At 37.7% G+C, this 13,385-nt stretch overlaps 2 protein-coding genes across 4 annotated transcripts; one reads left to right on the top strand and one right to left on the bottom strand.

The window, feature by feature from the left end:
• Positions 1 to 640: 640 nt before the first annotated feature.
• Positions 641 to 6,655, bottom strand: LOC121908754 (apolipoprotein D-like). 3 transcript variants are annotated; one of them, XM_042429020.1, is made up of 6 exons: positions 6,548 to 6,628; positions 2,204 to 2,309; positions 1,918 to 2,051; positions 1,629 to 1,750; positions 1,140 to 1,228; positions 641 to 1,036 (listed from the first exon to the last, which is right to left on the bottom strand). In XM_042429020.1, exons 2-6 carry the CDS (start codon positions 2,283 to 2,285, stop codon positions 795 to 797), a joined length of 669 nt encoding a protein of 222 aa, XP_042284954.1. In that variant the 5' UTR covers positions 2,286 to 2,309; positions 6,548 to 6,628; the 3' UTR covers positions 641 to 794. The 3 variants fall into 3 exon arrangements, with proteins under 3 accessions (XP_042284954.1, XP_042284955.1, XP_042284956.1); XM_042429021.1 differs by lacking the exon at positions 2,204 to 2,309 and having other exon boundaries at positions 6,548 to 6,655; XM_042429022.1 differs by lacking the exon at positions 2,204 to 2,309 and having other exon boundaries at positions 6,557 to 6,653.
• apoda.1 (apolipoprotein Da, duplicate 1) lies at positions 6,003 to 12,220 on the top strand. The gene is made up of 6 exons (XM_042429024.1): positions 6,003 to 6,063; positions 10,219 to 10,376; positions 10,772 to 10,906; positions 11,338 to 11,459; positions 11,556 to 11,641; positions 11,865 to 12,220. The coding sequence occupies exons 3-6, from the start codon at positions 10,793 to 10,795 to the stop codon at positions 12,098 to 12,100; spliced, it is 558 nt and encodes a 185-aa protein (XP_042284958.1). The 5' UTR covers positions 6,003 to 6,063; positions 10,219 to 10,376; positions 10,772 to 10,792; the 3' UTR covers positions 12,101 to 12,220.
• The last annotated feature ends 1,165 nt before the right edge of the window (positions 12,221 to 13,385 follow it).

Genomic DNA, 13,385 nt, shown 5'->3' with positions numbered 1-13,385 from the left:
AAATTCTTAACGCTTTATCTTGTATGTGTGCAAGAGACGTGCGTATGTCTGTGTGTAGAAGCATTATAGCAGACATAAGAGGGGGGAGAGGGAGGAGAGTGTGGGTGGGGGGCATACTGTATAAGACACACCAACCCAAGATGAGCAGATTATGCACTGTTATGTCTTTTTTGCACTCCAGATGTTGAATTTGCAATTGTAAGTTGTGGTTAAAGGGGCTGGTTTTTGTGTATTGTTAGTGATAATTCTTAACCAAGAGAAGAAACTTTTATCCTAAATACATGACCGATACACATTAATTTCCTACTGTATAAGCACATACACTATAACGCATTACTACCTGTAACTTGCTCCTTCATTCTGCAGCTAATACGGCTGTGTGCAAACTCCATAACGGTGATGTGAAACCATGAGGAAAATTTGTATTTAAGAAAAGAAGCCCTACGATGCTCAGAAGCAGCGAGTACATGAGAAATGAGACCAATAAAAGCAAAGTATTACTGCTGTAAAATAGACAAAATAACAATGTTTTTTAGATATTTATGAATGGGTTTAATAATACCTTGTGGTGCTTCATTTTTTTACAGAGTTTTTAAAGAGTAGAATGAGCCCATGGTTAAAAACAAAAGACACATTAACGTGCACTTGTTTCTACAGGTTTATTGCATTAACGTTGCGTAACATCGACAGGGTCAGACATTCCAGATACTGCATACAGTAGTGTGTCATATCTTTAATCCAACAAGTCGTCCTGTGTCTCACAGGCCTGTCGGCTGAGTCAGGAGTATTTCTGTTTACTGGGTCATTGCACTGCAGTATGTGGGATCCTGGATAGTGGCGACCAGCTTGTTTACATTGACTCCAGCGGCGGACAGGATGCCGTGCAACTGCTCGGTGGTCTCCTCAGACAGTGTAGGCTCTCTGCTCAGGATCCAGGCAAACTCCATGCGGAACAGGCCGAAGTCTGTGCAGCCGTAGACCAGAGAGTGACCCTCGTAGTCGGAAGAAAGCACCCAGTAGGGACCAGGGGGAGATGCTGCAGGAGAGGAGAGTATAAAGGAGTCAAAGCTGCTGGAATATTCTGCCCACAAGACTTACCTTAAATGTTACAATTTTTGTAATATGTTAGACATCTTTACTTTCAAAGAAGGAGACCTCCAGCTTGGCAGGCTCAGCAGGGTCCTTGGCCTTGGCAGAGCCAACAATAGAATTAGTGGTTCCATCGTCACTAAATAAAAAAGAAATAAAGACGGTTAAAACTGAAAGGAACAAGACTTTTTCACCATGTGCTTTCATTACATAAATTTGATACCGTACAATTTACAAGATCAGTCTGTGAAGGATATTCAGTACACCTGATGAAAATGTGTAAAATGTAGCTTTAAAAAAAAACAGAATAGCAATAGACAACCCTTTGTGGAAACACTCATCAGTGCTGTTTTCTGGATTTACACACTCATTTCAAGGAATAAAAGACCTTTATTTGCTCTGTAAATTTTTATTTCAAGGACTGTGACTGTGTGAGGTGTTATAGTTCCAGAAATCTTTAGAGTTTAAGCAGAATTTTATTCAAGCGTATTCTCAAAACCTGAAGTATAAATTGAGACATTTATGAAGCATGTACTCACAGCAGCTCCCTGTTGAGGACGCCAATGACTCCGGGACTCTTCAGGCTGTAGGTGGCAGTGCCGCACTCACCTTTCTGGAAGGCTGTTGGCAGCTTCTTGATCTCATACCATCTACCGATGTACTGCAGAGGAAACACATCATTTCACACATTGAGAAAAAAAGAAATACTGCAGGAGTGAATATTTGGTTATTAGGCATGTTTGTACACTTAAAGTGTATATGTATCACACTGTACAGACTATTAATTAGTAGCACAGAAAAAAAGATAAAAAAAGGTTTAGTACTCACCCTGGTGGCATCAAAGTTGGCCTGAACATCGAGTTTGGGACATTTGCCGAACTTCAAGAGCTGAGCATTGGCTGCGAGAACGCACAGCAGAGTCAAGGAAATCACCTGGATGGCCTTCATCTTAGCACCACAATCTGTATAGAACAAAGCAGACAATTGAGGCAATCAGCTGTACATCAGAAGGCAGGACTCAGTTTTTGGTGGTTAGCTGCAGAGTAAAATTTCAGGCAAGAATGAAGGGAAAAAAAGACACACGCAGAGAGAGCTGCAGCTGCTGTCCGCTCACCTGTATGTAACCAGATACCTGTGTGAGGGACATTCAGATTCTGATGGTCTTTTATAGATCTGTGCACCTGCAGCTTCGCCATTGATCACATTCTTTGGCTCCTCCTCTGTGTTTACATGTAAGAGTGTTGTGATGAAGAGGTGGAGAGAGCGTGAGAGTTGGCACCTGTTCAAATGAATACACTCTTCAAACAGGCCTCTTTTAGTGATGTAATCTGCTTGTTGTGGTAGTATACACTGAATCCATCTCATTCATTCATCTTATTCAAATTCATATTTTTTTTTTCAAGAAGGAAGCCTGGTGAAAAGCAGTGTGAATATGACAATTATCAACAAGATCTAAATTGATCTGATGGCTCCAATAGAAAGTAAACATGATAAAAGTGGCAGGTTCACGGCCAAGCTAATATTCTGTCAACTAAATAAATAAATGTTTCATTTTGTGCACTTAAGAAGCCATAATTCCCCCTCTTGGGTTTTGTTGACTTTAAAATTAGGAACCGCTTATTTGCAGAGTGTTAAAATGTTAAGATTTTTCCCACATCGGCGTGATCATGGAGGTAATTTGTATGCCATCCTTGCACATGTCTAAATTGTTGAAAGAGGACATATCTGCACAGTCATCCTAACTTTTATTTAATTATTAAGAAGATACTGAACACCTGCTTGTGACAGAAGAATATCTTAAGGATTTTGCAAGACACAAGGATAAAAGGATCCGCTCTGGCACAAATTTCCATTTTCAAAGAACCAGAGTTGATGTATGATAGCAGATAGTTTGACATTGAAAGAGGGTATTCTTGTTTGTATTAACAACAACAAATAAAATACAAATTTTGCTCCACTGTTGCCAGTCTCAGTCTTCCCATCCTTGGACAAAAGTGCAGTCTCAGGTGGATGTTCTTCCTTTTATAACTTCAGATTGTCCTTGCAGTGTTTGCTAAAGCACATAAGTGTAAAGAAAGATTAATTGGGCACAGGTGCATCTGGTTTTCTTGACGTACTGCTCCAAAAATCACTCTCTCTGCCTCTGGACTCACTTTTAATCCCTGCCCTGCTTTTACAGAGAGTGTTAAGGGGCCTTGGAAATGTCTCACACTGGAAATGGGTTGAAGCTGAAGCATGTTTGCGTCAGAAAACAGAATCAGACTAAGAGCCGCAGGACATAAAGGGGTTCATTAAAAACATTTAAATATCATTATGTGCATTAGAGAAATCATTAAAACATGCTCAAAACGACAGTATATTGTGATAAACAATTGCTTCCACCCTTGAATATTAATCGCTACTGTTTGTCATTTCTGTTCAATGTGTTATCTACATCCTCAGTTGTCTGTTAATGTGTTAGAATACAACTGTTGTCTCATGATAATTCAAATCTGTTTTCAGTAGTTTCACAGCAAAATTTATGTTTAGTGTTTTTTTCCAAAGCTCACTCGAAAACACTCAGAGGCAGATATGTACTTTGATTCAAAGCCAGTGTTTTACTTGGTCAGAGATGAGAAGATCAAACACTGGAGGATTTATTTTTTGTGATTGAAGCAAAAGGTTTCTTGTTTATTTCTTGGGCCGATTGCGGCTAAGTGTTGGAGCGCTCGGCTGTGGTTCTGGCAGCTCTGGTCCGGTAATGGTTGCCAGATTTGGCTAAGTTTTTGGGTGTGCTGATTTTGGCTGAGAATTGGCACATTTGGTTGCATTTGGACCAAATGGCCATAGCGACCTGGATCAGTTTAGGTTGAGTGTTGGGGGTGGAGAGGTCAGGGGGTCAGGCATAGAGGAAAGTGGAGCTGCTTTTTCAAGGTGGGTCAACTCTGGACCAGAATCAGAATTTGTCAGAAAATGGTGCAGGAAATTCCCCCTAAACTTATGAGCTTATGACTGTGTGTCACATTTTAAGACACACACACAAATTAATTAATTCATTCATTAATCATCATCTGGGAACCATGAATGTCTCTACAAAATTTTGTGCCAGTCCATCTAGGAGATATTGAGATATTTATGTGAAAACTTTGACCTGCTGGTGGTGCTACAGGATAAGTCATAGGATCACCAAATTCATTAGAATTCACCCTCTGGGGACCATGAATATCTGTAAACATTTTATGCTAATCCAATTTATAATTGTTGAGATATTCTAGTCTGGATCAAAGTGGTGGACCGATCAACACTGCCATTCCTAGAGCCACACTGCTAGTAAGTTATTTTTATCCTCCCCATTCTTTATTTAATCTATCTTCTTTCAAAACCAGCTCCATTTAGCTTGGTTACAACATAATCTCCTATTGAACTGCATTGTTTTGTATGAATGGAAAGTCAAAAAAGGTCATTCAGCGTTCCTCTTGATCCTTGGTGGCTCACATTGTTGCAGTGGGGTTTCTAGTCATGACAAAGTGGGATTTAACCTGAGAAACGACCTCTGACCCACCAATGTGACACATTCTCAGGCATGTTTGACCACAACCATGAAGACGAAGCCCTAATGATTCTTATCTTTGTTGAAGGATAACCGCGTACTGTATCAGCTTAACCAAACACTCACCTCAGTCAATGTGGTGATAACACTAACCAGCTTATAGGCAATGAATCACTTATCTTTTGTTTCATAAATGCAAAAAGGTTAAATAAATGTAATCATCCAGTTAAATAGATTTAATTCTTAATCTTCCTTTAAAATATTAAAACATGTTTTGTTTTGTTTGATAAGTTGCACTAAAAGCTTTAAGACAGAAAGTAAAAATCTTTTTTTTTTTTTAAATCTTCTTGTAATATTAAATAAAATAAAAAATGAAAAGAAGTTTCATATTTCATTAATCTTATGTCTTCTCTGGACACTGTTGTGTCTGATCAATCCCTGAATATAATCATTAGTAGGTGCACAGATTCTTATTTTTCATGTTTTCATGAGACCAAATAAAAACGATCTGCACTTTGCTTGAAGGTAAAAAAAAAAAAGAGACTGAAAAACAATATTTTCAAGGCATTTTTTTAACCTTGCTCTGCTCTCCACAATGTGCAAAAGTGTATTAAAAAAGCAGAACAAGGTCAACAAAATGTCTTGGAGAGACTTTTTACTGCTTTCTTTGATGCTTTTTGGACAGTAAGCAAAGTGCAGACTCCTTGATTGTTTTCATGAGCGAACAGCAAAGTAACAACAAATACTTTAAAGTCAGTGTATAAGAAGATTTCAGAGATATTTGTCTCTAAAGGATACTGAGCTTAAACCTTTGTTTGTATAAATAGATGATGATACAATCTTAATTAAGATTTGTTGAGGCGATTTTTTAAAAGAAGTCACATCAAACAGGGTTACTTGCTAACTGTTTGAATGACAGCAGCCTGAAGGAGAGCAGCCATTTGTTTACCTGTGCTTTAAAGTTGTGTTCAGTTCTTACAGGCGGTGGACACAATAACAGCAACAATATATTGTAATGTCATCCAATACAATAGCCAGGAAACAGATTAAACCTTTAGGAAGCTTTGGGAACATTCAGATGTTTTAAGACTTTCAGAATTACATCGATTTTGTGGGAAATTGTGATGGTGGAGTGTCAAATGTCAAGAACCGACACACCTGACAACACCTCTTTAAGTACAGTAAAGCAGCACCGTTTACATTCAGTTCTTCAGTGTGAATTGTTGTCAGTTGAATTTAGGGTGAAAGGTCTCAGATGATGTTGTGACCTCTGTTGTCCCTCAGCAGCAGCAGCAGGATTTATTCTCAAGCTCTGTGTGTGTGTATGTTACAGCACATGTGAAGGCATTTCCACTTCCACACGTTTAACCTACAGTGTGTGTGTGTGTGTGTGTGTGTGTACACAGGTGCCAAAAGCCCAAACATGACCCCATGTGTAGTGGCAGGTAAGTCTTGACTGTAGCTGTGACAGAACTGTAGCATCTGTTGAAAGAAAATGTTAAATCTTGACTTGACTTGAGATTATTTTTCAGCATTTTTGAGTAAATTTAAGTCTGTAAAATTTAAGAAAATAGTTAAATTGCTTGACTTATCTGACCAACAGTTTAAAACAAAGATATTTAATTTGCAATTATATAACAAAGAAAAGCATAAAATCCTCCACAGATAATATCTGGCCTTTCTGCTTGATAACTGACCTAAATAATTAATCAATTTAAATTATTATCACATAATTTTCTTTTGATTGACTTTCAGCTCTAGTGATTTGTCTTTTCAGATTATAATGACAACACTCTTTCTTTCCCAAACAAACACACATTTAAGCATTTTGCACTACATTTTGGATCAGTTTCCTAAGTCTGGGACACATTGGTTGATTGATAGATTATGTGATTCAATAATTGTATTGTTGGCTTAAAATATACATACTTGCACAACTTGGATGATGATGTGTTTGATGAATACGTCCCTCCAGGAAACCTTCCTCACAGCAAAAGCTCAGGTGTGCCTGACAACATTAACGAGGGCTCAGTTTACAACAGCAGGAAGAAGGAAAACCTAATTAATGTAATTAGTTACACCTGTTTGTTCAGTCTAAACATCTGCCTTGACGGTCTACAATAATCTGCTGTTTTTGTGCACAAAATCTTGCAAAAACATAACTGTACTAACGTTAACATGCTGACACTCAAGACAGCTGAGGCTGACAAAGTACAACTAATTTGATTTAAAGGATGAGTTCAGCCTCATATAAGCTTCAGATAAACTTTTAAATGCATTTTTGCACTAAATGACTATGTGGACACACTGTGGATTTTGGCCTCCATTACATATGTTGAAAGCACATTTGAAGGGGATCTTTTAATAGCCAGTATGAGCAGGAGGAATGATTACAGTGAGGAAAACCTTTTTTAGTGTTTTATGTGCACCTGATTGTTGTTTTAGGACAGACTTAAAAAAAACTGAGCCTATCCTTCCTAGTCTAAAGTAAAACATGACCAACCCTCTGGCGCCACCCTCAGATCAAATGCTACATTTTCGCACCATAAGGATTAAAGCTGCTCTAATAAACATTTTAATATTTAAGTGGATCAAACATGTAATGTGAAAGGTTGCTCATAGTAATGAACCCACAGAGAATTATCACCCAGCTCTGTATTTCCCTTCAGCTCTAAAGAGCATTTTAGTGTCTTTCAGTTCATTGTTTTGGTTCACTCCCACTGCGCTCATCTGCATCATTTCTAGACACATCAGGCAGCTGTTTTCAGCAAAATGGCTCTGATAAACTCGCTGAATGCAACCTGTCCGGCGCCAAATGACAGACAGACTAATTTAGTGACTATCTGGTGAGCACAGCGGAGCTGAAAGCAGAGTAAATATTGGACTTACATTCATCAGATGGACACAAAAACGACTCCACATGAATGCTGATATCGCTCCATGTCTGCTACTGGATGTGTAAATAAGGAATTATTAGGTAATACATTCACCATATCAACTTTATGAGGTGATAATATGTCAATGTCGTATTTACAGAACCCCCCCCCCCCCCCCCCCCCCCCCCCCCCCCCCCCCAAAAAAAAAACCAAAATGCAGATTTAAGAATTTAAGAAGAATTGGTTTTCCTCAGAAGTGTGTCCACAGAGAGGGATATGTGGGGCAGCTTTCTCACAGTTGGGCTGGTTGATTGACTAGTTAAGTTTAAGGATGGGCAGTTAACATGAGAAGTGACGTCAATTACAGCTGAAAAGACAAAGAAAAGTTTGCCAAATACAGAAACTATAACTTTATAGCAGAAAACAGGACAAAAACATTACTGGACACACAAGTGAGAGAAACAAGAGTTGTTACAATAACTGAATCAGACCTTCATGTTATAGAGTATTGAAACAATTAAAAGCTATAAGTTACATGCAAGTGACCAAGAAAACCCCTAAAAAACATTTTTTTCCCCCTGAATCTGCCCCAAAATATCTGTCATTCTTATCTGCTTATTTAACATTCCTTTGGCGTTTTTCTCTTAGAGCAAGTGAGTGTAGTTGGTTCCCTTCTTGATCATCCGCTGACCAGTGAAGCTCATAGCCTCCATCCAGGGAAAAGCCCTGTGCCTCTGCTTAAAACACGCTTTGATGTAGCCGGGTGAAGCAAACAAGTCATTCCTCTCTGAAGTGTATTAGCTGGAAATTGAACCTTTTGATCTTCTTCTTCTTTAATTTAACCTTGTTTGTAGCCAGGGGGCTTTGTCTGGAAGCAGATAGAACTTAATACTATGTGCATTTAATTTACAGTGTTTGGTCTGAGCTGTTTTGAGTGGTTAAAGACATTTTAAATATGTAAAAGTACGGTTAGAAGCAGATACTGATATTCAAAACTGCTCAGTTTATACAGTTTTATGTCCAAATATTCAGCGAATTGACTAGCACTTTTCAAAATGTGCTTTTGTTTGTTTTTGTTTTTTTGCAGTTGGATAAATACCATGTATCTTCAACTTTTCATGAATACAGAAGCACTGCTAATTTTCCAAATAGATGATAATGACTTTTTGAATAAATTGATTAAGTTGACACATCTCCAGCACTCACTGATTATGTGCCAATTTGAACTACATGAGCATGTAATTAATCAGAAAATAAGAAAGAAAGAACAAAAACATGATCAACGAGAGCAGTAAGAATATCTCCATGCAGCCCTTTTTGTGTATGAATATATGTGTGTATGTTGGGCTTGACAGTAAGATTAATATCACAGAAAAAAACCCCCATATATATACTACAAGTGTGGATGAGTCAGCGGATCCTGCAAGGAAATGGTTGCAGGTGTGTAAGTTGGAGACATAATAAGAATTCTTATATTCTTCATTTTTACAGGTCAGATATTTTAAAACTCAGCCCCTATAGTTTGGTTCTTATTTGTTCACAAGCACCTGCCTTCTGTCTACTGACAATTGCAGACATTTTGACTTTTGACAATCACAGGTAAATGGTAAATGGACTGTATTTATATAGCACCTTTCTAGTCTTGCGACCACTCAAAGTACTTTATGCTACATACCAACATTCACCCATTCACACATGCATTCATACACTGATGGCACAGCCTCTTCAGTATCTAGACACTTCGACATGCGGACTGGAGGAGCCGGAGATCGAACTGCTGATCTTCTGATTAGTGGATGACCCGCCCCTAATATGTTACTAATAACATTAACAATGGCTCCGTTATATGTAAGTGTCCCAGTAAGCCGTGACAATGTGACAGTGAGCCGGCTTGCAATATATCAGGACCCTGAAACCGAAGCAGCTAAATGGGATTCAGGCATCATTCATTTTATTATTTACACTGCTGTGTACTGTGTCACTGTGCCTTTCTTACTGTGACATGTCAACACGCCTTGTGAAAAAGGCCTATTCACAGGAAAATTGTCCACATCTGTACACAACCATCAAAGCTAATGCAACACAATTTGGCTGTATGAGTAACTGTATTACTCTGCAGATTACTGTCACAGAAAAAACTAAACTTGCTGAACATTGTGTGAAAGTTATGCTCTTTTATGTCGCTGCACAATTTTTTGGCCTGGATCCTCCGTACAGGAAGTTCATCTCCAGTAGCATCACAACCAGACTGACTCATGGCTGAGTCAACACACAGCGAGCAGTGACTCTGAGACGCAAAATGCCATCCATCACTGAAATATGAGGGCACTGAAATCATGAATGTCAGGGATAAGTATGAATTAAATGTGTAGTAAACAAAGAGACTGAATGTGACGTGAACAGGGGAGATTATTATTTAATTATATAAATCAAATTCATTAAGTGAATTTGTTTGTATAACAAGGAATAGAAAGGACATGTTTTTTAAAAATGTAAACGTATAATTTCAGTCGGGATCAGTTATTTTCATTAACTTTAAAATGGCTTCCACTTTTTCAGCAGCTGTCAGTGTGTAATCTTTACAACAACATAAAGAAATCTTTAGATATTTTAAAGAAACATTTTAAAAAATCCACATTCCTGCCCATCTAGGGCAGGAGAACATCCAGTCTGTTTTGTAACTTTTCTACTGGTATGTCCCCCATGACTCCAATTTGCTAATAGTTTACTTCAAGTCTGAAATAAAGCTGCCTCTACACAAAGACGCCCATTGATGACACAGAGTCCCAGTGCTGCAAAACCTTGCAGAGAGACGTCTCTAATTCAAATACCAGTATTTGTCTGAGGGAGAGAACGCATCTCTGTAGCACCAGGCCACACAGGTAAGAACACATTTAATGATGTTTGTTGACAATAAAATCACAAAATAGATAACTGAATCCATTAGAACATTTTGAGTTTCTTTACACTAAATTTATGTTGTGTTAATCTGGTTTTTCTGGGACATTTTGAATATATTGTGTAAAAAAAAAAATTGCTGAGCAAACTTTTCACACAAGTTTAAAATAATATTTTTTTTTGCTTTTAATTTTTTAATTAGGCTGTGAGATTATCATTCTGCTCTTCAGCACTTACCTCTGCTTATATCTTGTTATCTGTATCTTTTTCCTTTCACGTTTCGCTTATTTCTTGCCTAATCTACACAAAAGTATAACGCTGTTCTGCAGCCATAGATGTAGTGACCCACTTGTATGATGTGTTTGATAATCTTTTGCAGGTATTGAGGGCTGTTCTCACTATGAAGCTATCTTTGGCTTTGGTTGCATTCATTCTCCCCCTCATCAGGGCTCAGGTGCCCCACTGGGGACCATGTCCAGAGCCAGCCGTTCAACCTGAGTTCACCCTTAAACAGGTACCGGTGGAAAGCTAGTTTGCACAGAATATGTTGAATAAATAGACGACTGTCCTTTATTCTTCCTATGCCATTCAAAAGGAAAAAATGTAGATACAGATTGTTTTTCAGTGTGAACCACTGCTATGAGTGTCTGACAAATGTCTATTAGTAATTATATAATCCAGTATTTTCAGATTGCATCAAAAATGTACAGTGTGTAGTATTTTATTTTATTTTTATTCCATAGCAAGTAAATTCATAATTGTTAGATCATTAGAGCTTTGCGCATAATTTAATGATGATTTGAGAATAGGCTTGATTGGACTGCCACTGTATGTGTTATGTAGATTTACTTATATTCTCTGCTCACAGTGTCCTAAATCATATTTGAATGTGTGTGTATGTGTGTGTGTGTGTGTGTGTGTGTGTGTGTGTGTTTTCCTTTGCAGTTCATGGGGAGATGGTTTGAAATTGCCAAACTCCCAGCTCAGTTTGAGAAGGGACGTTGCATCGAAACCAATTTCTCTATGAAGGCAGACAACTCCATTCGAGTGGTCAGCTCTGAAATACTGTGAGTCTATCTGCAGTTTCATTGTGCATTGTGATATTTGCGTGGTGTAAATTTCCCTTAAGCCAACATGACATTTGTCTCTTCTGAATGAAACAGAAAAGGAGAGCTGAGAAAAATCGAAGGGACCGGAGTCATAGAGGATCTGAAGAATCCTGCCAAGCTGGGAATAAGTTATTCTTATGGTGAGCATGACTGTGTTCGCTACACTTTTGAGAATAACTACCACTTTTGTGTGTCAATTAGGGAGTCAGTTGGTAAAGTTTTTAACATTTTCACCAGCAGACATCTTCCCTTAGACCCTCTTTTCAGCAGAAAACATTCTAGATGACCTGCTTTTCATCATGTTTTTTGGCTCTCAAGCCTTGTGTCTTGATGTATATTCACCACATGTGTATCATCAAACAGTCCTGCCCTATTCCCCTTACTGGATCTTGGCCACTGACTATGTGAACTCAGCCCTGGTGTACTCCTGCACGGACGTCCTGAGGCTCTTCCACGTCGACTTCGCCTGGATCCTGAGCCGAACACGAACCCTGCCGGAGTCCACCATTGAGAAAGCCAGGGAGGTCTTCGCAAGCAACAACATCGATGTGACCCGGATGATTGCCAGCAAGCAGCAAGGCTGTGAAAAAACTCTGTGAGGACGATGAGCAGCGATGGAAATGCAACACAAGATGGCGCTGTTCTTGGCAGGAGGGAAATCCAGAATAATCTTTGACTAATATTTAGATCTGCTGCCTTTTTAAGGCAATATAAATGTTTAAAGCACAAAGTAACCACATGTCTATACTGTTAGGTATAACAGCATGAATGAATACTTATTTGGAAATAACAGTATTTGTTATAAATTATAAATTACCCACCTTTTTATAAAAAAAACATATAAGATGAGAGTGATGTTCTGTACAGTTTTAACCATTTAAACTGTTGATTTTCTCCTAATAAAATATGGTTGCTGTTTTATTTGCAGTATAAAGGAGTAGAATCATATTGAAATCAAATGATCCTGATTCTCTAATCTGATGTTTATACCACAAAATGGAGACATAGAGCTTCTAATTAGAGTCAATAAAGTTTTGTGAAATTTAATTATTTTGATCATCCTTGATTTATAAGCTTCATCTTTCTGTACCAGTCAAACACAATTTTAAATGAAAAAAATACTGTATAAATATCAGTGCACAGTTTAGAATATTTGCAGAGTCTGGGATGCAAAAATATACACAAAAAACACCACAATTAAAAAAATACTCAAAAGTCCTGCATTCAAAATCTTAAGTAAAAGTATATATGTAGTTGTATTATCAGCAAAATGTACTTAAGGTATCACAAGTACTCATTATGCAGAATGGCCCAATTTAGAGTGTAAAATTTATCAAACATGTATATATATTATTTGAATATTAAAATTGATTCATTGATGTGTACATGTAAGCAGCATTTTAATGTTGGCAAGGTGGAGCTAAAACTATAGCTGTGAAATAAATGTAGTGAAGTAAAAAGTACAATATTTCCCTCTGAAATGCAGTGGAGTAGAAGCAAAAAGTAGCACAACATGGAAATACTCAAGTAAAGTACAATTACTTCAAAATTGTACTTGAGTAGGTACAGTACTTGAGTAAATGTACTTAGTTACATGACACCACTGCTTTTGCAGAGGCAAAATAAATGAATAAAATTAATCTAAATTATTATATTTACTTGTAGACAAACCGGTTGTGCTTTTACAAGAATATTATATATTGAATATATACAAGAATGATGACACGACTAACTACCAATAGGTGTGTCCGTGAAAGCTTACCTCATGTTTTTTAATCATGTCAATATGCATACACATAGTCTTTATACTTCTATTTATACTCTGCTTTTTTATGCACATACATAGTTTTATCATGTCGGTATGTATGCACATTGTCCATTCCC

Source organism: Thunnus maccoyii, chromosome 12 (assembly GCF_910596095.1).
Source record: "Thunnus maccoyii chromosome 12, fThuMac1.1, whole genome shotgun sequence".
Classification (NCBI taxonomy): domain Eukaryota; kingdom Metazoa; phylum Chordata; class Actinopteri; order Scombriformes; family Scombridae; genus Thunnus; species Thunnus maccoyii.
This window is presented reverse-complemented; position numbering and strand designations above follow the sequence as displayed.